The sequence below is a fragment of the Hemitrygon akajei genome, chromosome 3 (assembly GCF_048418815.1).
Source record: "Hemitrygon akajei chromosome 3, sHemAka1.3, whole genome shotgun sequence".
Lineage (NCBI taxonomy): Eukaryota > Metazoa > Chordata > Chondrichthyes > Myliobatiformes > Dasyatidae > Hemitrygon > Hemitrygon akajei.
The window spans coordinates 151,469,230-151,494,424 of NC_133126.1; the positions used below are offsets into that span (position 1 = coordinate 151,469,230).

Genomic DNA, 25,195 nt, shown 5'->3' on the forward strand with positions numbered 1-25,195 from the left:
GGCATTTACAGGCCTCCCAATCATTTTGCTATATTATGTGCTGTCCCTTTGGCTTTTATGCTGTCTTTGACTTCCCATATGAGCCACAGTTGCCTCATCCTTACTTTAGAATACTACTTTGCGATGAATCTATCTCGCACCTTCTGAATTGCTTCCAGCAACTTCATCCACTGCTGTTCTTACATCATACCTGCCACAGACTCTTTCCAGTCAACTTCGGCCAGCTGTTCTCTCATACCTCTGTAGTTACCTTTACATTTGTTTTTAGTTTCCCCTTCTCAAAATGCAGGGAGAATTCTATCTTACTATGATCACCATCTCCTAACAGTTCCTTTACCTCAAGCAAATCTGGTTCAAAGGTTCAGTCAAATGATTCTAGGACAGTGCAGATAAATGGTGCTGGCATATTTAGCCAGATCATAATTTGTTTTATTATATTAAAAGCAGCAGCTACTCAATGGCACTGTAACTTCCAAAATTCAGCATCGTTTCAAAGTGAAATAATTCATGAGACAAAGTAATTGGAAACAAGCAAATTCCTTCAAAATTTGTCTGCTAATAGCTTGGCATTTATGCTTGGAAGTGCACCACTCCCAGAGGCCGGTTCTTGAATAAGTTAACTAGAATGATATGATTTGCTTGTGTTTACAGTCACTTCCATAATGTAATCCAATGACATTTGAGGCCAACAGGCCTGTTTCAGTTACTGTAACAGACTTTCCTTCAGATCAGGTTAACAAACTACATAACATGGATACTAGTAAGGACAGTCAGGTTCTCAGTTTTGGGCCAAATGAGTCTTACACTCAGGTTCTTGCCATTCATTTTACAATCAAACCCAACAGACCCACATTGACATTGCAGGTTAATGTTGCGGTTTGAACAACTGCACCATTATTTCATTACTATGTACAGCCAAAGAAAAATTTAAGATTAGGATTATAAAACAATTTTGGTATTAATTCAATAATGGTCTGTTCAGTTTTTAAAAAACTTTCTTTTCTTTGATTGCTAAATAAAGCAGTATACAATCAACGTCTACACTTCCATTTCTAGCCATTAGTAAAGCATCCCCAGCTGTTGTATGTTGGTTTCTTTGGGGGGGTGGGGGAAGAAAGGAGAAACTGGACCAAAGGACCAAAGAACCAAACTTCACAATTCACAGCTCTGAGAAAGTATCAAGTGGGCCTTTCTCACGGTAAGGGCTTCCTTTCCTGTGGCAGATGACATGAATGTTGTGGCAGATCTTATCTCTTGCAAGTGAGGTAAGCATAATGCATTGCCTTTTCCTCTGCATCTCTGGCAGTTGCTACATTTTACTGAAATCACCATCAATATCTCAACATAAAAACTTTGGTTTAAAAAAATGGTCAACATTTAATTTCCACACTTTAGCTTCTGATAATTAAAAATAAACTACTGTACTCAGGTCAAGTATACATTTTTCTCAAATACTTCAGAATTAAAAATGAGCAACTTTTTTTCTATATAAATACACATTCACAAAGAGGCACATAAAACAGTTGAACAATGTTCAAGGCAAAGTTTAGTTATATACACTTGTCAAGGTACTGCTAGTGCAGAAGTCTCACAGTAGCTGGCAATTTAGTGAGTCATTTAGGTCATCAGTAAATTCAGTTTTCACATACAAGTCTATAGTGTGTACATTAGTTCAGTTCATTGAGGCATCTCCAATCTTTATTCATCAAAGACATACTGTACTTCCGACTTCCTCATATTGAATAATGAAGTAAGGGAAGCTCTGATCATCATTAAAGATTACAAAAATCTGAGGTTCTAGACAGTTATCCACACAGGAATCATACAAATCACTGGAAGGGTCAGCAGGAGATTGTGGTGGTGGTCTCCGCATTGTAGGTTTGCCCAATGTGTACTTCCCAATAAGAACTTTTGCTAAGAACATAAAATGAACACCTTCTGGAGACTTCTTTGAAAAGTTGTGAGAATAGCTTGCCTTTCTTGCAAAATAACTGCCTTGTCCAAACATAGTGGCATGTTTTCCACACACCCTGGGATCAAAGTTGTGTTTACAGATTGCATCCACTGCATCCTGGGAGGTCCCATGAAATAGATGTCTTTCATTTAGGATCTTATCCATTTCAGACATCTTTCGTGACATGTACTCCTTTTTCCTATGATAGAAAATAGAAAAATGAAAAAATAAGGCTTATTTAACCATGCAAATTTTATTTATGTATTCATTTTTCTGATTGAAAAATACTAGCCAGGACAGCACTTCCTGCTTATCCCCAATTAGCTTTAGAAAATGATTGTGGGCTACTTTATGAAATTGCTGCTGAAGGTATTGCTACAATGCCACTGGTGAGGGATTTCCTTTATTTGCACAAGGTCTAAATTTTAGAACAATTCCTAAATTAGGGCAGAGTGTGATTATGAGGTGACCTAAGGTGGTGTTTGTCTCCCTGGTGCCCTCATCCACATTCTTAATCACCAAGGACATGAGGTGCTGCCAGGTATTTGAGGCGAGTAACTGCAGTGCATTTTGTAAATGACAGCCCCCTGCAACTATTATGCACCACTGGTAGAGAGAGTGAATGTTTATGGTGGTAGAAGGGAGACCAATTGACTCAAATGCTTAGTCTTGGATGGTCTCCAGTTACTTGGATTGTATTGGCATTGCACTCAGCCCGGCAAGTAGATTGTATTCCACCACTTGTTTCATTGATGTACTGGAAGCTAAGTCACTGGCCTCAGGAAGCTTAGTCTCTTATGTGTTTGTGTAGCCACAGTATTTTTGTGGCTGATCCAACTAAATTTCTGGTGACCTCCCAGGATACCAATGGTGGGGAACTCAATGTCATGCCACTGAATGTCAAGAGCACTGTTGCAGGAAGATCCCCTATTCCCAAGGCATTCAAAAACCCCATCCACTGACCTCATCAATTTCCCAGAAATACTCTGAATCAAAATCACCCATAACCTTTTTTTTCCCCCAGTCCCAAAGGAATATAATCACAAGTTGGAATGCAATACCTGGAGTCCAAAGTTTATTCTAATACATCTTTGTAGTGTTCCCCTGAAGATAATTTAGCCCTAAAATGCTATGCCCAGAACTCTCCGTGGTACTACAGCTGTGATTTACCTGGACTACTGTATAATTATAGCACAAATACTGATCCATTACATTCTAGCCCTCAGTTGTAAAACTCAGATTCCAATAATCTAAATACATTTCTGTATCTATTTGACATTTTAATACAAAGGTATTGTATCTTCTGGATCACCATGATTTCTAGCTCTCAACTATTTCAAAAGTACTCCGGGCTAGCTGAGACAAAATTTATTCCATTTAATAATTTATTTTTCCCCTTTCTCACCTGTGAAGCATACTGCTTGTCCCTATTTATGTTAGAGTTGACATTAGAGACTAAACTATTGTTTAGGATTCTCAGTTGGTTTTACGAGCAATGATACTATAGGCTGACAGCTATCCCAACAAATTTTATTGCTTCTGAGCCAAATCTTCTTCTGCTTCTAAACAGATTTTTGCAATGGGCTGGAAAGTATTTGATTTGGCTATGCTTTGTGGTTGACCCTGGCTACCCTGTGGTCACACTAACCAGCTGCCTTATGGTCCTGCCAGCATCACTGCAAGACAAAATAAACTGTAATTGCAAAGAGGTTGCAGAGGGTGGAAAGGGAGGCCTCAACCTTGGGCCACCTGATGACCTTCTGACAATTCATGCTGTCAGATGTTTTTAACTGTTTCCAAATGTCTGATTATCAAACACATGTCAACAATAAAAAGCTACAAATTTACTTAAAATTAATTTAACAGTGGTTAATTACACAAACGAATACACAGTGAAATAAAAAAAACAAATATGTTAAGATTAAATGAAGGTTGGTCCGAAATTTCCCAGCCATAACTGGCATAAAGCCAAGGGAAAAGGTACAGAAAGTTACGAGTCCAAGGATAGAGCAAGAGATCAGATTGTTTTGATCTAACCTTCAGTGCACTGCCAAACTCTGTTGTAGTTAACAGATATCAAGTCCAGAACAGTGTGTTACATGCATTGCAACCAGCCCATTGATCTGTACAGATCTCTTGCTGCCAATGTGTTCCAGTCCATTATGTGTATTTGCAATTCGAATATTATGCTCATGTAGACTCACTGGACTAGAGCTTCAACTTGTTTCCTGGGCATAGATGGGCATTGCAAGTAATTCACCACATTTCTGATTTTCTTTGATTGTACTGGACATCCAAAATGCAATAGCAGCTTTACACTTGCATGATATTTTATCCAAAAGTACAAGGGGTGATTGATAAGTTTGTGGCCTAATGTAGAAGGAGTCAATTTTAGAAAACCCAGCACATTTATTTTTCAACATGGTCACCTCCTACATTTACACACTTAATCCAGCAGTCGTTGGTGAGTTACTAACTTCAAACTTTCTGCATAATCACTCATAGTTGAGCTGCACGTGCATGTAACGAGAGCTGTATAACTCATCTCCTACCTTAGGCCACGAACTTATCAATCACCCATCTGTGGACACTTTCTGAAGGTCCAAGATCGGTATGCTCCATGACCACTGGGCTAAGTGTGTAAATGTAGGAGGGGACTATGTTGAAAAATAAATGTGCTAGGTTTTCCAAGATTGACTCCTACCTTAGGCCATGAACTTATCGATTATCCCTTGTATAATACCCTAGCCATTTACCTACAGAACGAATTGTTACCTGCATTATGTCAGTGAAAATGTCCTCCAATACTCCAGCATTACTCGTTCTTCTACATTTTATATTGGAAGTCTAACTTTAGGATAACTGTGACTGGCATGGTGGTGTAGTGGCTTGCGTAATGCTTTACAGCACCAGCATTCAAGGTTTAATTCCCACCGCTGTCTGTAAAAAGTTTGTACATTCTCCGCATGATACTTGGGTTCTTCCAGATGTTCTAGTTCCCTCCCCCTAACATTCCAAAGACATACAGATTAACACACAAAATGCTGGAAGAATGCAGCAGGCCAGGCAACATCTATGAAAAAAAAGCGTACAGTTGATGTTTTGGGCAGAGATCCTTCAGCAGGACTAGAGGGGAAAAAAATGAGGAGTAGAGTTAAAAGATGGGGGGAGGACTGTACCCTTTTCCATAGATGCTGCCTGGCCTGCTGAGTTCCTCCAGGATTTTGTGTTGCTTGGATTTCCAGCATCTGCAGGTATTCTTTTGTTTGTGACATACAGGTTAAAAAGGGTTAACAAGTTGTTAGCATAATATGTCACCGTATGATGCATGGCAACACTTGCAAGCTTCCACCAGCACATCCTCAGAATGTGTTAGTCATTAATGCAAACATTTCACTGTATTTTTCAATGTACATGTGACAAAAAAAGCTGATTTTTATCTTAGGGTGCATCAGCTCTTAATAGTGAGCATACAAATACTGTAGAACACAGCAAATATTGAAGTAAACAAAATATTGCATTCTAAAGAACGGATGTGCTGAGTCACTCGATAACTAATGATAAAAAACTGTACATTTTCAAGTTACCATTAAGGTTAGCAACCCACATATTTATGGGCAATGCATTTTACTAACAATTTTTGCAAGACAGGTTTTACTTTTGACTAACCAAGCAAGCAATCCAATTCATAATTTAGCTTCATTCTTTCATCTTTAGTTGAAAGTTTGTTATATATACACATAGCATTTTTGTCCTTTGGTACCTGTATGTCTCTGATTCACAATGCCAGTTGCAGAAACAGACTAGCTCTGAAATAATCTAGATGACATGCACTATAGCTATGATTCTTCACACTAAAGGAATTGTTAGCATTTACAATTCAGAGTTAAATTTAAATATCAGAATATAATAACTCCTTTCAAATATTTGATAGCATAATTCAATACTTTACCTTTTATACTTCTCCCAAAGATATGGATTTTGTACTCTTAGTATATTCAAAATCTTAAATTTAGTTTCAGGTATCGTTTTGTGGAAAAGGTTATACACAGTCCTGTAGCTTTTGTCTTCTATAGAAACCGGCACTTGAATGAAATCCTCTAATAGTTCCATTGAAATCCAAGTTTCAGGATAGACTTTTGAAAAGGGTGTCACAGCAGGAAAGTCAATATGTGGAGAAATGGATCCTTCTGGTAACTTTGCAAGAGTGGCTGTTGTGCCACCCAAAGTTCTACAATTTAAAAAAAAACACAAAAAACAGTAAATATGGCAAAATCCTTGAATTTGCTGTACATGAGTACTGTGTGGTAGAGACAAAACAGAGACCAACATCTTCTAGTTTTGGTGGCTCATGATTCCTTGGAACAGTCTGAAAGGACTTCTGTTTCTTTATAACATTTATCAATTTCTACCTTATGGAAATACTGAAGCTTAGGCTAGATAGCAATTCATTTCATTTCATTTCTGTTGATGAAACACTGAATGCAGAACGATTCTACCATTTGTTTATTAATATTCACAATCCTTCAAAAAGGGGAATTCATACGAAGCACTGATATATTCAGCATGTGCCAGAAAAGCTAATCAAGGCAGATGTTAGAATTTTGAATAAAAAATATGCTGAAAACATTCAGTGTATTGTAAGTCCTGAAACATCATTCTCTTGCTTCATAGAAGCTCCCTGATCTGCTGAGCATTCCCAACATTCTGTTGTTACAATAAAGCATTATACAAATAGAAATGGTTTGAGGCCACTAAGTACTGCCCTTCATAGTGACAGACTTTATCCAAGAACCAAATAATGAAAGTAGAATGAACTGATTCACATGCTACAAAATCTCTAATCTTACAGGCTTATAAGCCACATGCATTGGTCATGCTGATGTGAATGATGTACAAACTACATCTCACTACTAACCTTGCTTTAAACTCCCTGGATTCATTAAACAATCTGTCTCACTACCACTGCACAGGATCTGAAACTTGGAATTGTTTCCTTTTGTACTCCATGTTGAAATCCTCTCTATTCACCATTGCTGCAATCCCAAGGCAAAACAAAAGGGGACAATTCCTCCACAAAAACCATCATCCTGCAGAAGATGAACCCATCCAAGGCGGGTATCTGTGAGCAAAAAGAACTCCTTACTGGTTAGCACATGCACTAGGACAGGCTGTGCTGAAACTCTAGCTGATTAAAAACAAATTTTCTTCCTATATCTTAGACCGCAATGAACTACTTTTCTGTAAGTCTTTTCATGATTTTAGCAAGTCTCAAAGGGCTTTACAGCTGATGAATTACTTTTGATGTAGTCAACACTAATCCAGAAAACACAGCAGGAAATTTGCACTCATGACCCTATAAATAGTAATGTGACAGTGACTATTATCTGCTTTTAAGTGGTGTTGATTAAATGACAATTATTGGGCATGCACCCAAAAGATCCTGTATCTCTAAGCCATATGTGCACCTGACACAGAAGGCAAAGCCTCACTCAGTTCAACATCTTGCCAGTGTGTTTCCTATAGTACTGTACTCAAACGTGCTCGGGCATCTAAAGAATGCTACCACAACTTGCTGGCTCAGAGATAAGAAAGTTACCCACTGACCTACGATGCCCTAGAGACAGCAGAACACAAAACTGCTTACTTGTTCTCCCCTCCACCCAGCCCTTACAAACCCACAGGCATATCTGCCTATTGATTCACCATGACTGACAATATAGTTTTGGCAGATCACATTACCAATTAGCCACTGTTACACAATTAATGGAATTCTGCAAATTACCATTCCCGAACAGCATTTAGACCAGTATAACTTGTATGCTTACATCTCTGTATGGTTACATCTTAATATGGTTTCACCTCTGCATGCCAATGAAAGGTCAGATGTTACATTTCAACAATCGTCAAACGTCTGAGGAGCAGTCAAAAAGTGAGGAATCTCACTTATTTATAAATATCACTAGACAGGTATTTTTTGTCTGAAGTCAGTCATGATGGAATAATAGCCAAGGTATAAACAGAGCAGAAAACAAAGGAGAGAGAAAAAAAAACAGGTCTACAAATTCTTCCTCATATCAGAGATGAAAGGAGAACAATACGTCATCTGATGGCACTTTGTAAGCAAGAAACATGTTTACATTCTAAATAGAACATAAACAACATAACATTGGAAATATAGAAGAAAGCCATTTGCCACTTCAAGTCTGATCACTCATTCAAGATTGTGGATGGTCTTCTACCTCTGTCACATCCCTTGATTTCCTGAAGTTCAGATTTCTATTCATCTCTGCTTTGAACAAATTCCATAACCTTTCACAAGAGAATTCACCATCATCTGTGTACACATTTTTCCCCTCTACTCAATTCCCCATGTTGAACTGTATAAGAATTGAGAGTTTTAGTGAGATTTCCTTTCATTCTTCAAAACATGAGAATATATGCCAAGTCTACTGAATCTTCTTCAAATGGCAAATCTGTCACATGTTTAAGAGAAGGGGCCCAAAATTTGTTCTGCAGGTGTGATCACAAAGGCCCAGTATAACTGCTGCAAGACACCTTTACACTCAGCCTCAATTTCAGAGCAATTACTTTGTCTTGGGCCATCTACAGGATACAAGCTTCTGTATGAAAAACTGCCTTCCCTGCTCCCAAATTAAAAGTTGACAATAAACTGAAATGTTTTGAACATTCCCTTTTTATTTTTAATTATTTTCTTAGTTTGTATTGTATTTGCAGTTTAAAGCTGCATAATCAATTGATATTTAAGCATGTTACATATGCAGAGAAAATCCAGTGGTAGAATGGAATCATGTAACAGCCAAAGAAGGGTGAAAGGGTAAAACTGCCAATTCACTTTTTTTTAAAAAAAAGTTTGCTATTTATTCCCTAATTCAAACCTATTAAAATGTGTCTATAAAAAGATATTTATGACTTTGTCAAATATTTTGGAAATTTCAATGGTACTTAACCACAAGACATAGAAGCAGAATTAAGTTATTCAGCCCATTGTGTCTTGTTTTTGCTAATTTCTGTGTAAATACTACCCAGTCAGATTTTACATTTGACAACAGACTTGCAAACCATAGCTAACAGGTGCTTGATTGTGCTATGAAATTTCACTAATTGGCTGATGATTCATTGTAACACAAAAAGTTTTGCTCTAAATCAATAATTTTCAGCTGTCCAATTTTCTCCAACTTTTTTATTGATAAATTTAATCACCCAATATTTCCACAGGAGTATGTGACAGTATGCTCAACTTACTGTAAACAGGGTATCAGCAAGACAGCAGAGCGAAATAGGGGTCGGCGGGTAATTCGTCGCCGAGTGCCAAAGACAGCATTTTGCTGAAAGCCCTCCATTAAATTCAGGATGTACCGATTTTGCTGCATCACGAAACAAATCTCACTCATGCCTCGAGATGAGGCTTCCTCAATGCATCGAACAACTGCCTGGAAATAACACAATATACTTTTAATTTTAATGACAAAAAATGTTAACATTGAGATACAAATAATCTGCCAGTTGCACAGCATTTTAATGTAGCAGTTGAACTTTACAAACACATATTTGGATTGATAAGTCTTTCCTTTTGTTGACCCCTTTATCACAATTTAATCTTTGTAGATAGTAACTATGAAAGTTTGCATCCTCACACTTGTTTTCCTGCAAACATCAATTATGTTTTGGTTTGCAGTTTACTCAATTCAAAAGATTGAACGATTAATAATTTGTGAACAACTGTTCTTGACAATACAAAAGCTGTTCTTGGGGTTAAACATCTAAATAATGGCAAATGCAAGATAAAAATAAAAAACTATGGCCTTTGGACTAATTTATTTTCTAAATGAAACAGCACATGAAGAAGAATGTGCTAAAAATCAATACATTTCTATGTTACTTGTTAAGCCTGGCTGGCCTATCGCTGTGCCTGAAGTCTCTCATTTCGATAATGTTGGTGAATGTTAAGAGGATTCTGCTTGTGAATTTTGGACTATGGACTTTGTCCCTCCAGTCTTATTGTTTTTATATTCTGTGTTTTTGCCATTCTTTCTCATTGTATTTTGTGCGGAGGGAGGGGATGTGGGGTGGATGTTCTTGTTACATTTCATGTGGTGAAGTGGGGTTGGGGGGATCAATGTTGCGGTTTTTTTAAAAAAGTTCTTTTTAGCATGGGGAGCCAATGTTATTGGGTGTGTGTCTCTGTGTCTGTTGTTTCTTTCTGAACCGACCTCCGTGGCATTTCTTTGTTTCACGGCTATCTGCAGAAGAATTGCAGTTGTATATTGCATACATACTTCAACAATAAATGAACCTTTGAGCCGGAATAATGCAACACTTCCAGAATCTGGGGCTCATCTTAACACAATCTACATTTCACCTGTTGGCTAACATGACAAGCATTTCATTACCTCAGAATATTCTCTCCAGCCAAAGTGTTCTCTGCAGTAGTATTTCCAAACAGTGTGAAATTGTGAGCCAGAACGTGCTACAGAGGCAGTAGACAGTCTTCTCACATGGTTAAATTCTACATCACAGACTGCCATTAAGTTAAAGTCCAGTGAGAAGACACGGCCCCTAAGAAAACAAGAAAATACAGATTACCATCTGAATTATTTCGATAACAGTCAAAGATTAGCAAATAACAATTAAATCAGAAATCTTAATGAAACTTTACAAAGCAATATTTTTCAGTACAGTGACCCTCATCCAAGGCTTGGCATATGATAGGTCAATGGCAGACGCAATCTCAATGGCTTTCCACAGCTTTAGACCACCTGGACAACACAAACACCCATGTCAGGATGCTGTTCATCGACTATAGCTCAGCACTTAATCCTGATGGAGAAGTTGCAGAACCTGAGCCTCTGTATCTCCCTCTGCAATTGGATCCTTGACTTCCTAACCAGAAGACCACAATTTGCGCGGATCGGTGATAACATCCTCCTCGCTGACGATCAACGCTGGCGCACCTCAGGGGAATGTGCTTAGCCCAATGCTCTACTCTATATATATATACACACACACACACACACACACACGACTGTGTGGCTAGGTATAGCTCAAATACCATCTATACATTTGCTGACAATACAACCATTGTTGGTAGAATCTCAGGTGACAATGAGAGGGCATACAGGAGTGAGATATGCCAACTAATGGAGTGGTGCCGCAGCAACAACTTGGCACTCAACATCAGTAAGACGAAAGAGCTGATTGTGGATTTCAGGAAGGGCAAGACGAAGGAACACATACCAATCCTCAGAGGGACCAGAAGTGGAGAGAGAGAGCAATTTCAAGTTCCTGGGGGTCAAGATCTCTGAGGATCGAACCTCGTCCCAACATACCGATGTAGTTATAAAGAAGGCAAGACAGTGCCTATACTTCATTAGGAGTTTGAAGAGATTTGGCATGTCAACAAATACACTCAAAAACTTCTACAAATGTACCATGGAGAGCATTGCGACAGGCTGCATCACTGTCTGGTGGGGGTGTGTGGGGGGGGGGGGCGTGTGGGGGTGTGGGGGGCGTGTGTGGGCTACTGCACAGGACTGAAAGACGCTGCAGAGGGTTATAAATCTAAACAGCTCCATCTTGGATACTAGCCTACAAAGTACCCAGGACATCTTCAGGGAGCAGTTTCAGAAAGGCAGTGTCCATTAAGGGCCTCCAGCACCCAAGGCATGCCCTTTTCTCACTGTTATCATCAGGTAGGAGGTACAGAAGCCTGAAGACACACACTCAGTGATTCAGGAACAGCTTCTTCCCCTCTGCCATCCGATTCCTAAATGGACTTTGAACCTTTGGACACTACCTCACTTTTTAAGATATACAGTATTTTTTTTTGCATGTCTTTTTAATCTATTCAATATACACTGAAATTGATTTAACTTATTTTTATTTTATTATTATTTTTCTCTTCTATATTATGTATAGCATTGAACTGCTGCTGCTAAGTTAACAAATTTCACGTCATGTGCTGGTGATAATAAACCTGATTCTGATTATTTGTTTACTGTTTATGATTACTGGATTGCACAACAGAAACCTTACAATGAAAAGAACATTTTCTTCTCTAGTTAGAAAGACTTTAGTAATAAAAACATTCTTGCATAAATTGATGACCAAGAGCAGTTTTATTATGAATATGTCAAATGAAATAATCTCACAAGTAGATTGCATGATTGAAATTGAACTTCCTTATGCTAGAACTGCAGATGTGAGCTTTCAGTATTAGAATGCTTCGACTACCATATATACACAATTTGAATGATTAAATCATATCTGACGTCCTCAGTACAATTACAAATAGGTGCACATCAAATGCAAGGTGTGCAACTGTTTGACCAAGCCAGCCATTCCACTCCCACCAGTGTGTGAGATGCAACTTGCAAAACCCACAACCATCTGCAGTGCAAACATTAAACAGATGATAAACTCTGTCAATAGTGATGATCTGAGATCACACTATGCGAAAATACAAGAAAGTGATGGACCTCTTGAAGACAAACTTGCTTGCAATTTTTTAATGCAAATTCATCTTGGGTTCAGAAAACTGAAACTGAAAAGGCAGATTTAATTAGACCAAGATGAAACTCTACCTAAGCAGCATTTCATTGATAACTAAATGTGGATGCTAGCTTGCAATTCTACTGATGTTGCTATAGAGAAAATCTCTTGGAAGTGAAATTTATGTTGGAGGATTGTGCAAAATGAACAAAAAAAAAACTTTTCCCCCCTTTCCCATCATGTAAAATATATTGCACTCGCCATGTCTTTGAAGTAGGATTCTTGGTTTTCTCACAGGCTGTTGCTGGTAATCTGCCTGTGAGTAGATCATGTATTTTTCCGTGTGGGGTGGGGAGGAAAAATGTTTTTGCTTAAGCATACCACCTTTTCACCTGAACTTTTCACCTACAATAGGTGCCAAATTTAGTTCTACAACACTTCAGTTAGACTTGGTGGATTGAAAACCAACTTGCTGAGTCAGCCCTCTGCATACGGCCTCTGAAGAGGGTCATAACCACAACCACATTTGTCTGGAGGAAGCCATTCATACCACACTGGAACCTTGTGACTACCATTCATTCCAGTTCAATAGAACAGGATTACCACTCTTCACTGCAGGCCAAGAAAACTAGTTTTCATTGGAATAACATTGTTTTGTGTGATTAGTCAGGGAAAGTGCGATCAAGCCACTTATTAAGAAAGAAATTAACTATACAAACTACCAAAACTATGAGTAAAATGTTAAAGCAGTGAGAATCACCACTAGCCAAGTGTGTGCAAACCCCGAGACCGACTGCCCAAGTAAAACTCTTTGCTACCTTTATCTAGTCTGGCATGTACATAACCTCAGCCTACAGAAATGTTGTTAACGTTTACCCAGCCACTTAGCTCAAAAGCAATTGTGGATGGGCATTGAAGGCTAATCTTGCCAGTGATATCTGTATCTTGTCAGCTAATTGAAAGATCCAAGATGGTGGCAGTTTATTTCATCCTTGCACTAAATCAATTTGCTCTCTGTACAGACAAATTATTTAAAGACCTTGATCAGGCAATAGACATTGCTACTCAACAAAAAAAAACACGGCATAGTAAATTACTTTAGTACTTATGGTATGCTTAAGCAAAAACCTTTTTTCTCCCCACCCCACACGGAAAAAAAATCTGTTACTATTTTTTTTCTCTCAATCCACCTCTTCGTTTTTCAGCAGGTGACCATTTAGTGTTACCCAGAAAGTGAGCTGACACTGGAGTACCGTTCCACTAACTGTGTCACACGAGCAGCTCCATACAATTCCACTTAAAGAAACACTTGGATTAGATAGTTTCCAAATATACTTTTATTCTCTTTCCTTAGATTAAAATGCTAAATGCTCCAACAATATTTAAGCATGCCTTTGAGAATTTGATAACATTAGTCAATAGCTGATGAGACGCAGTTCTGCTTTCAGCCAAGGTATTACACAAAAGGTACATCTATCCAGGAGCAAAGTAATTATAAGCAGGAAACCTAGCTAATTTTTCCCTCCACAAGTCAAGATGTTAATACTTCCATCAGCATTTCAGATAGAATAGTCAACACAATCCAGTTAAAAAGAAACATTTTAAAAAATAAGATGCTGCATCAGGACATTTTAAATGTAAAATGCCATAGCAAATGTGAGCATTATAAAGAAATCTATTTTCAACAAGTTTCAAGAAAAATAGCATACAAATTGCAAAGATTGCACACTTATTGACCAACATTATTGATTTAGTAGAATTTTCATACAAGGTTATTCATGTCTGTTCCATAAACTTCAACTAACCAAACACTCCCTAGTAGGGACAACGCCTCTAACTGCAATTATGGAAATGGGTGAAAGTTCACTTGTGCATGTAAAGACTTGAAAGTTTGTAATATCTTTCATACCATAGACATTCACATCAGATTTCCAAAATTGATATTGCATTCTTCTTAAAGGCAAATGAGTGGTATTAGTTTTTAAATAATTCTTCAAAATGCTAAAACAATTACAGTACTGTATCAGTCCACATTTGATGCTTTGTTGTTTGAAAGAATCAAAAATATAAATCTTGTCTGATTCACACAGAAAAAAAGTCTTTATCCTGAAATGATGTCGGATGATCAGATCCAAGAAACTTACTCTGAGCTTTGCTCTGTCTTAGTCATGATGTTCTGCTCTTTTGTAATAAAGATAGTCTGAGAGAGAGAGCAAATATGGTCCACTATTAACTGATAGCAGGCTGAACTGTGAGAGAAAGCAGAACTCCGAACTGGTGAGTTTCACTGCAACTTCTTAGCACTTTTAGTTTAACCTTTGTATGAAAGGGCAGGAATATTGACTATAAATATGGAGAGAATGTGGATTCACTTTATGGCACTTCATAAAAAGCTTGGTAACTGAGTACTCAAATCTGTTTTCTGGCATGACAAACAAATTCAGTAATCCATGGGAGTCAAATAAATATTCATTCAATTTGATGAAAGTTGCAGCGATGCCTCAACCATGTCAACGAAGAGATAAGATGAACTGAGTCAGTTCATTGGCTTCATTTCTTCATTGTCTAGGAAATAATAGTACTATCATCATCACTCTGTTCTAAGCATCATCCAAACAGCCTCAGTAAAACTAAAAAGGTTGTACAGGTAGGCAAATCTTGTGACATCATCAATATACAATAATACATAAATAGGCGAACAAATATTCAATTGTGCAACATAATGGACGATGCCCAATACCAAGGTAATCACTCTCTAGTGCCTTAATAAATTAAAACATCAATGAAAAAAGACCCAAGCAAAATTAGAGACAGTTCAATCACATTGTGCCAATCATATGCAAATCAAATCAGGAATTGAAAATATACTTTTAACTGGCTCTTTTCAAAGTCCTCACAAGTCAATCAATGCAGGTCTAAATTCACAATTTTATTGTTTCTTGCTGATTTTGTCTCAAGGTTACTTGTGTTCCTATGAGAAACAATTGGAACTTTAATGAGCTTGTGTTGTCAGCTGTTTCTAACCAAACAAATCCTGTTTACACAACTGTGCTACAGCCTTGTGACATTGTCAACCTGGTAAAATAACCATCACGTAACAGCCACTTTCACAGTGTAAAGATGCACTAGTGTTTCTCTGAAGCACTTGTAGAAAATTTCAAAAGCAGAATTTCAAATTGAAAATGTATAATGTCTATTGAAACAGCAAGATTTTTAATTTCAAAAATAGTTTATAATAAAATCATTTACAAGGAAGAAATGGCACCAAAATCTCATACAATAATGGCTGATAGATCCAGTTGTACACACTTAAAAGAAATTAAATATAGCCCCATTACCTCTCATATGGCCCCCTGGGGTGATACATCCTTTGATTGTTCAAAGGGCTTCCCCACCCATTTCTGCCCCTCCATGTGGTAGATGTTTAAATGGTGGTTCTCAGAGCATCCCTCAGAACATACTCAGCCTGGACTGTACCAGTGTGCAGCATTCTCAGAGGTCTTGCTGTGTCGGAAGACCAACAATTTTCCAGCAGACCAAAGAGCACCCTTCAAGTTGATGATCTTCCAGCAACACGAGGTGCATGTCCCTGGAAACTGTTGATAAGGGAATCCTCTGTTATACAGATGCTGGGGATGAACCAGAACATGGGAGCCTGGTATCAATCTCCTCACTCTTGTCAAATCCAATCTGCAAAGAGGTGGGCAACCATCTCTTTACCAAAGCTGAAGAGTGAGGAACAAGCCTCAACTGTCACCAAACACAGTGGACCTGAGAGCACATTGCACCTGGCAACCAAGTTCGCCCAATTACTGATGAAGGATGCCATTCTCACAGATCCAGTTTTTGTTTTCCCTTCCCATCACTGAAGGGGAAAGGGGACATTGGATAACATGGGGCATTTGCCAAAGAGCATAGTCTCACTCTTTTTGTAGTTGACTCTGCCAGACCCCTCCTCATCCCAACAAAATGGTTGCAGATACTAATCAAACTGCAAGCTGACTGTGGATCCAAGCAGAACAGAACATCATCCACATATAGGGATGTTTTGATTTTGGTGCCTCCAATGCCCTTCTTGTTCCTAATGGATTCAGTAAAGGATTCTATATAGCACACAAATAAGACAGGAGAGTGGATACCACTGTTTGACTCCAGGTTTGATTGGGGTGGGGCGGGGAACCTGCACCCATCAAATTGGGCTGCACTACTAATATATGGGTAGAGCAGTTGGAGCAGCAATATCTGATTACGTACAAGTGTAACATCCTGTTGCTGGCCTTCTCCTTTTTCCGCAAGTTGATTTGGCATGCATCCACTCTTCTGTCCTGCAGGTAGGACATGCTATCCCTGAGGAGCGCAAAGCTATCAAGAGATTTTCCTGTCTGGTACAGCACAGGTTTAATCTGGGTGGAGCAACTGACTTCAAACAAACTTGACCTCATTGGCAATGGCCTTGGATAGGATGGCCTAGACCACGTTCAACAATGAAATAGGTCTCCAATTCCTGATGTCCTCCCTCTTCCCCTTCTGCTTGTTCATGAAAGTAATGATGCCCTTCCTCATGGAGTCTAACATGCCGCCTGTCAGAAACATTGTGTTATACACTTCCAGCAGGTTGGTGTCCATTCAATCCCACAGAACCAAGTACAACTTGTCACTTCTGGGGATTTTATTTATGTCAAGGGAACCTGATGGAGTCAAGTCAGCTCCTCCAGTGTCAGTAGCAGATCCAGACACTCCTGCTTGCTATTGTCAACACCTCCGAGATGGAGGCAAGGTTTGGGAGACTGTTGTCTGTAGCTCTTCTGTCATAAACACCCACATAGAAGGATATTTGTGTCTGTGTGAGGAAGCTACTGAGCCACCCTCTTCCTCAAAACTGAATCAGAGCTCTCCCAGTTAACCTCTACAAAGTGCAAGCACATTTCATGCTGCTTCATAAAACGGACCTTGAATCAGAAAATAATGTTGGAGGATCTATCAATATACTGGGATTAAAAAGCTACTCTTTTACAGCAAACATGGGTCACAAAAGAACTCCTTCACAGGAGGATGTTGTCAAAGAGACATTGTTCCGAGTTGTGTGGGACTTCATCCTATCATTTGGTCAGAAGACGGCAGGTTCTAGCCCAACACCAGCATTTTAATCAATGGACTCATAAGAACACAAGAAATAGGAACAGGAGCAGGCCATCTGGCTCATCAAGTCTGCTCCACCGTTCAATAAGATAATGGCTGATCTGCCCATGGATTCATCTCCATCTACCTTCCTTTTCCCTATAACCCTTAATTTCCCTACTATGCAAGAATCTATCCAACCTTGTCTTAAATACATTTACTGAGGTAGCCTCCAGTGCTTCATTGGGCAGAGAATTCTACAAATTCATTCTTTGGGAAAAGCAGCTCCTCATCTCTGTCCTAAATCTACTCCCCAAATTGTGCAGCTATGTCCCCTAGTTCTAGTAACACAGTACTGAAGTAGGCTTCACTTCCTACAAACACCCCTCTCCCCACCACATCTATACCAACTATCTAGCAGCCATCCCTACTTACAAGCATTCGGTCTGTATTCTTCAATGATTTGGTGATTCCAGTACTTGTCAAGACATTACCCAAATGGTGTGAAAGTAACTGCTGCCACTACCCACTCAGGAAGTACATTTCTGGTTCCACCCCCTCTGCATGATGCTCCTCATATCCCCTTTAATTCTTGTCTATGTATTGAATTTTTTATTGCTTATGATAAAGTTAAGATTGGAAGAATTAAGCTCCATGAATTGGATGGGATCTATATGCTCTGACATTCAGTTCCACACTCCAGTCACCAAGGCAGTGCCTTCCCATGCAAGGTTAGGGAATAGCACTTCATATTTTGATTAACACTTTACAGTCTACAGGATTAAATATTCTAATTTGCCACCCATGAGCCTTTGTATCCAACACATCATTCTTTATAAATTTTACGATCTTCAAAGGGACCCTACCAAACACGTCATCTTCCTCCCTCTCTCCACTTTCCACAGGAACCACTTCATGATTCTTCATCCTTCCCCACTAATCTCCCTCTTGGCACTTAACCCTGTAAACAGTCAAAGTGCTACACCTGCCCATTCACCATTCAGGGTCCCAAATAGTCCTTCCAGGCTAGGCAGCACTTCACTTGCAAATCTGTTAGGGTCATCTGTTGTATCTGGTGCTCCTGAAGTGACTTCCTCTACAGTGGAGAGATTCATCATAAAGTGGAGGACTGCTTTGTCAAGCACCCCTGATCCATCTGCCAAAGGTGGAATTTCCTGGTGGCCAACTATTTCAATTCCTTTCCCATTCCTGTTCAAACGCGCCAGTCCACACCCTTCTTTTGCCAAGAGTGGCCACTCTCATGATTGAAGAGCAACACCTTATTATTCTGTCAGGGTAGCCTCAACCTGATGGCATGAACATTGGTTTCTCAATCTGGTTTTAAAAAATCCTTCTTCTTCGACTCACCAATCCAGCCTATCTCCTCCACCTGCTGCTCCTCCTTCCCTTTCTCCTAAGGTTCACTCTCTTCAAAGCAGATTCCTTCCTCTCCAGCCCTTTATCTTCCTCATCCCCCTGGCTTTGCACTATTCACCTTCCCCTTGGAGAGTTTAACATCGGTAGCTGAGCGAAGGGCGCTGAGTAGGCTACGGTCAATTATGGAAAACTCTGAACATCCTCTACATAGCACCATCCAGAGACAGAGAAGCAGTTTCAGCGACAGGTTACTATTGATGCAATGCTCCTCAGACAGGATGAAGAGGTCAATACTCCCCAATGCCATTAGGCTTTACAATTCAACCGCCAGGACTTAAGAACTTTTTAAAAGCTATTATTAATGCTTTTTGAGATAGTGATTTAGATGTATATCATATTTTTTACTGAGTTAAGTATTGTATGTAATTAGTTTTGCTACAACAAGTGTATGGGACATTGGAAAAAAAGTTGAATTTCCCCATGGGGATGAATAAAGTATCTATCTATCTATCTATCTTTTTAATTCTGGCATTTTTCTCCTTCCTTTCAAGTCCTGAAGGGTCTCAGCCCAAAATGTTGACTGCTTATTAATTTCCATGGATGCTGTCTGACCTGCTGAGCTCCTCCAGTACTTTGTGCGTTTGCAATTTTAAAAAAATTGTAATTTACACCAGCTCTAAATTTGTATTACTATACCTGTCCTTCTAGCTCCCATTTAGCTTAGCATACATTTTTAAAAACCTATCTTGCTTTCCACCCCATCAGATGCCTTTCTTCATTCTTTTTGCCCACTTCTCCAAAACATTGACATATTAGCCCATTTTTCCCCATGTACTGACTCTGCCGAGTACCTCCAGACTCATCATCAGCATTTTGCTTCTAAAATTTGAGGCGCAATTCATAGACTGAGATTGACCATTATGTCTACAATCAAGTTATGCCAAGTCAAAGTTAAATACTAGCTTCCACTTTTTAAATATATCAGAGAAAAGAACATTAACTGCTGCTGGCTGAAACAGAGAGTGCTGCCTCCGCATACTCCCTAAAGAGCCAAATCAGTTCCTAGAATGACAAAGAACATAACCTATAAAGGAACTAAAGGTATCAGTAGTCTGATCAACATGGTTTCCTTTGATTGATAAAGCACTGAAGAATTTTTACACCATCAGTTGTAGGTTTTGTGACATCCCTGAAGATTTATGTAGTTGCCACTGGATGCTAATTATGGTGTGACTTAAAAAAAATTCAGTGAATCTTCTAACTGCTCTTTCCCCTCCTAATTTTTGAAAGTCCTTAAATTATGCAAAGTAATTAAAAATTGTCTGAGAGTCAAAAATAAACAGGTATTTATGAATGTTAGTATTGCAACTATGGCTCAGGAATTTTGCAACCAGGTTTTATTGCAATTAACTTCTTTCCTTCACATTTACCAATTTTTAAACATTCTCCTGAACTATACAATTAAACTGAACAAAATCCATATTTACAGCACATCTGATTTGCTTGAAGTAGTTCAGAACTATCTCAAAGTATTTTATGATGCCTCTCAAAGTTACAGAAAATAACTTACCAAGTTCTAATTGGGAGGATACATGCAATTGAAGTAGACAGGATCATACTACAATTTTTCCTTATGACAAGCAAGTATTTTATTTAAGGTAATACAATTTTGCAACCAACATTTAATGGAAGAAAGCAACATTCATCCAAGCTCAGATGTTTATTTGGCATCACTGTTTTTTTGTATTGGCTCATCTTTCAAGAAAAACACTGAATACAGTCTCTTGTCTATACACGACACACCCAACAGAAGCAACACAAATACTGCATTTTCCCCCCAGTAAAAAAATTGCAACTTTCTTTAGCATCAGATGGATATTTGTGCCTGATGGTTTCTACTTTTAGAAAAGTGTTTATAACACTTGACTATACTTCATTAGGAATTGGAAGAGATTTGGTATGTCAACAAAAAACTACTCAAAATCTTCTATAGATGTAGTGTGGAGAGCATTCTGACAGGCTGCATCACTGCCTGGTATGGGGAGGGGGTGGGTGGGGGCTACTGCACAAGACCAAAATAAGCTGCAGAGGGTAGTAAATCTAGTCAGCTCTATCTTGGATACTAGCCTATGAAGTATCCAGGACATCTTCACAGAACAGTGTCTCAGAAAACAGCATCCATTATTAAGGACCCCCAGCACTCAGGACATGCTTTTTTCTCACTGTTACCATCAGGTAAGAGGTACAGAAGCCTGAAGGCACACACTCAGCGATTCAGGAACAGCTTCTTCCTCTCTGCCATAAGATTCCTAAATGGACATTGAACCCATGGACACTACCTGACTTTTTTTAAAAAACGTATTAATTCTGTTTTTGCATGATTCAATATACATGTACTGTAATTGATTTACTTTATTTTTTTCTTCTATATTATGTATTGCATTGAACTGTTGCTGCTAAGTTAAAATATTTCACAACACATGCCGGTGATAACAAATCTGATTCTGATATTTTACCTTACCCACTAAATTTTCCAAAGACAAGCTTCAGAGAAAATATTTTTTTCATTAATAAATCAAGCATCTCAAACTCTATGAACCAATTCATTTGCTGTCAGTTTAAAACATTTTGTTGGAACAAAATAATCTTGACATTGTATAAACAGAATAGATACAGCATTCCCTACAGTGCAGCTCACAGCAGTACTTTTCTAACTAGCATATGAAAATTACCATAGAAGCAAAGAAGTGGAGATACTGGTCTTTAATTTACATGAATCGATAATTTGTATGTCACCTGAAGAATTTTTGTAAATGCTTGAGGCCTTTCAACTTGTGAAATAGCCATTCTTAAATTTACTGTATCCATTATTGATTTTTTTTTAAATTCTTTGTAATTTTCTCCATAAACAAATGTCTAGATTGGATCACTTCCACTTTTCCTTCATGGCAGAAGAAAACTGCAAATAATCAAAATACTTTTCAATTTTTCAGCTGTCAAACTTACAGCACAAAAGAAATGTAATGGGCCATTAAATTTACAGTATTGATATTGCAATCACAAAATGATCACCATCATAAAATGCCAATTTACCCTTTTTATCCAAAGAGGCTTTATCATCAGTAAACATCTCTACACACCATGTTACAGGAACTATAGCCTGTGGATCATAGTATCAATACCCATTTGCAAAGTTTCAAAAATGTACGCACGCAATTATACATGTTCTGCATTATAGACTGTGCCTGTGGAACACATTTGTGACATTGCAGGGAAAAAAAGGAAAAGGAGAAAAGGGTCCAGATTATCCATTCACCTCTAATGACGAGATAACAGCAACACTGATTGAAACCCCAGAGCAGGTCAGTTATGTCTCAACCTGTGAGAGCACAAAGGAAGACTGTTCGATGAAATCGAAACTCCACTTTGACCCCCTTGAAGGGATGATGCAATCATGTGTATATGTCAGTGCCCTCAAATGTCATTACATCCAGTTGCAAACAAGGTGAGTTATAAACAAGATTTGAAGAGGAATGGCATGTCCTGGGGCAGGAAGCTAGCACATAATATTCTAGAATTTTAAATGTGGAATGTACCACTGCCTTTTTACATACCATCACATGAGTCATTTTTATATTAGAATGACATGTGAATTTTGTGTGTACATTAATGGTGAATGTCAGAACCATGTATTTCAGTCAGATAACACACCAGTACAGGTTCAGCAGACTTGTGATTAACTGGAATCAGTAACTATTATCATTTTTTTAAAACTCAATCTTCTGTGAGCAATTTCTTGTTGCCAAATAGACCTTCAATGAAGCAAAGTTAACCACAAATGATTAACATCATTAACTAAATAGTGTGGTAACCAGGCAAGTGATGTGCAGCACCGATTTGTTTAAGAACTATTTTGGCTAAGTATTGAATGCTGCTATCTGCATCTAGTCACTATGGAAACAACATCACAGAAGAACTGAGCTTCTATGCACTGAAGATCCAACATCCACACTAGCACCTTGCCTGCATTAGAGCATAATACACTTGTACCCAAACAGATTTCCATTCACACAGTTGCAAAGAGATCACCCAAGAAAGATCAAACTCAAATGGAAGTACTTTCACAGCTGATTTGAAGGTAGACAGCAAACAGCAGCATTGAAATATTAAGATAACTTGCCAAAACGTTTTAAAATATATATAAAGTATCTTGCTTCTGTTACTTACTGATATAGGAGCTTAACTTGGTCATTGTCAGGATTGCAGTAGAGCCTTTCTAAATGTTCCTGTGCCTCGTCTGGCACTGCCTGCCATGTCTGAGTTATAATATTTTTCAGCTGCCATTGATAAGGTAGCACGGTGTGATGTTTTGGACAGTCATTTCCATAAGCACAAATTCCCTGCAAAAATTCTTCACATATTTCTATTCCATCGTCCTGATGAGTGTGATACTGTAACTGGGTCAAAAGATCAAAGACTAGGTCGATTGATGCCTCCTCGCTCTTATCCTGAAAAATGCCAGTTTTAAAATCTTTTTCGGCCGTAACTTGGTTAGGCAAATCTGGACACAAGGGGCTTTGATACAAGCTATTGACGTGAGGCTGGCCCGTAATGTCGAAGCACTCTGTGGTGACATCTTGGGTGGAATGTGTCGAGATCTGGAATGGCAAGTTTGCAGCAGTGGAGATCATTGCAGATGCCTCGCTGGAGAAGGAGTGATCGGCGGGGCCCCCAGGCTCTTGGGCACCGTGCTGCACCACTGGCGGTTGCCGCATCTGGTCAATGTTCCCTGCTGACGGAATTCGTGTGGAAGCACCATTTGCAGATTTAGAGCATGCCTGATTCTCAGAGTCATTTTTCAAAGGTTCAAATAAACTAGTCCGATTTGCTTCGCAGCTGCGGGCAAGAAAAACCCCATCGCTTAATTTGTCCGATCGCAGCAAACTGGTGAGGATCAATCCTAGAGCTCGGAGGTTCCTCGCCTCCAGCTGCCTCTGGGCGTGTTTCTTCTTGAGGAACGGGTTGAGAAGCGGCACTTTGTTGGTGGGAGCCGGCTCTGGTGCGAAGGCTGGAGGCCTGGAGCAGTGCAGCACCGCCGCCCTGCCCGCACCCCTTGCCGAACCGGCCAAACTCTTTTCCATGCTGGCACCCGGGAAAACTCGCCGACCTGTTGACAGCAAGATCCAGACTCATTTAAGAAGTTTCTCACTCAACCCTTTAAATTAGTGCACGTTCCGCCCCCCAGAAAGATTTGAATCTCCTCCCCTCAGCGCTGACGTTCCCTCCCCTTCCCCGGCACGTCAAGCCGAGCTCCCCACACAATGGCTCCAGATAATTAATCCCAAACCTCGTACGTGCAGAATGTGTGTTCCCAACAAGCTGCTACGTGAAAGCGGGCGGGTCGTGACCGAGGCGGCTGAGCAGCCCAGCCCAGCCCGGTCCGCCGCAGAAACTTTCCTGCGGCTGCCGGCTTATGATCGGCGGAGACGAATCGCCACCCGACAGCGGAGTAAACATTGCCGGGAGAGTCTGAACCCAGAGCAGCACCCGGCTCACCTGAGACACCGTCGAACCGACAGCCATTCCTAACAGGGAGAGAGGGAGGGCGGACATGATCATGAAAATAAATTGTTTAGAACCGATGACCGTTGTGAGAGAGTACGGTGTCCTTTCACCCCCCCCCCCCATCACCACTGCCATGGGGTGGGTTGGAGGGAAGCTGAATATTTGCCCCTTGCGGTTGGCACGGCTGGGGGCATGGCTGTGAGGAGATTTGAGGCAAGGTTAACCCGGCCAGTGTGTTGGAAGCAGCCGCAGTCAGTTCCGGGCGGGGTACTCCTACCTTCTGGACGGGTTTAGCCTCAAGCTCCTGCCGTTCGGAGCTGCAGTCGGTCAGCGTCGCACGATGTCGATGGCTCGGGCCTTGGAGAGGACAGGGGTGCTCGGAGTGAGGGGCCTCGCTCACATCGGGCGGCTGTGAAGGCAGGTCGGTTCAGGCTGGAGCCGGAACGCAGTCCGGGGCTGCGGGGAACAAGAGATCGGCTCCTGTCACGGCTCGGCCGGCCTTTTAAGCCGTCACTCGGAGGCTGCACCAACTGGGCGGAGCCTTTCGGAGCCTGGCAAAGCCAAGCGGTGCAGAGGACACCCAGCTCCAACTCCTACCAGGAAACAGGCGAGGTGGTTGATTACACTTCGACTCCTGTTAGCTTTGCGCCGAGTTGGCTCAATCCTGAC

General features: G+C 39.8%; 1 protein-coding gene across 1 annotated transcript; it reads right to left on the reverse strand.

Annotated features, from left to right (window-relative positions):
- Nucleotides 1–390: 390 nt before the first annotated feature.
- Nucleotides 391–24,942, reverse strand: tiparp (TCDD-inducible poly(ADP-ribose) polymerase). The gene is made up of 6 exons (XM_073041055.1): nt 24,804–24,942; nt 23,189–24,128; nt 10,369–10,534; nt 9,221–9,408; nt 5,907–6,185; nt 391–2,153 (listed from the first exon to the last, which is right to left on the reverse strand). The coding sequence occupies exons 2-6, from the start codon at nt 24,100–24,102 to the stop codon at nt 1,706–1,708; spliced, it is 1,995 nt and encodes a 664-aa protein (XP_072897156.1). The 5' UTR covers nt 24,103–24,128; nt 24,804–24,942; the 3' UTR covers nt 391–1,705.
- Between the last annotated feature and the right edge of the window lie 253 nt (nt 24,943–25,195).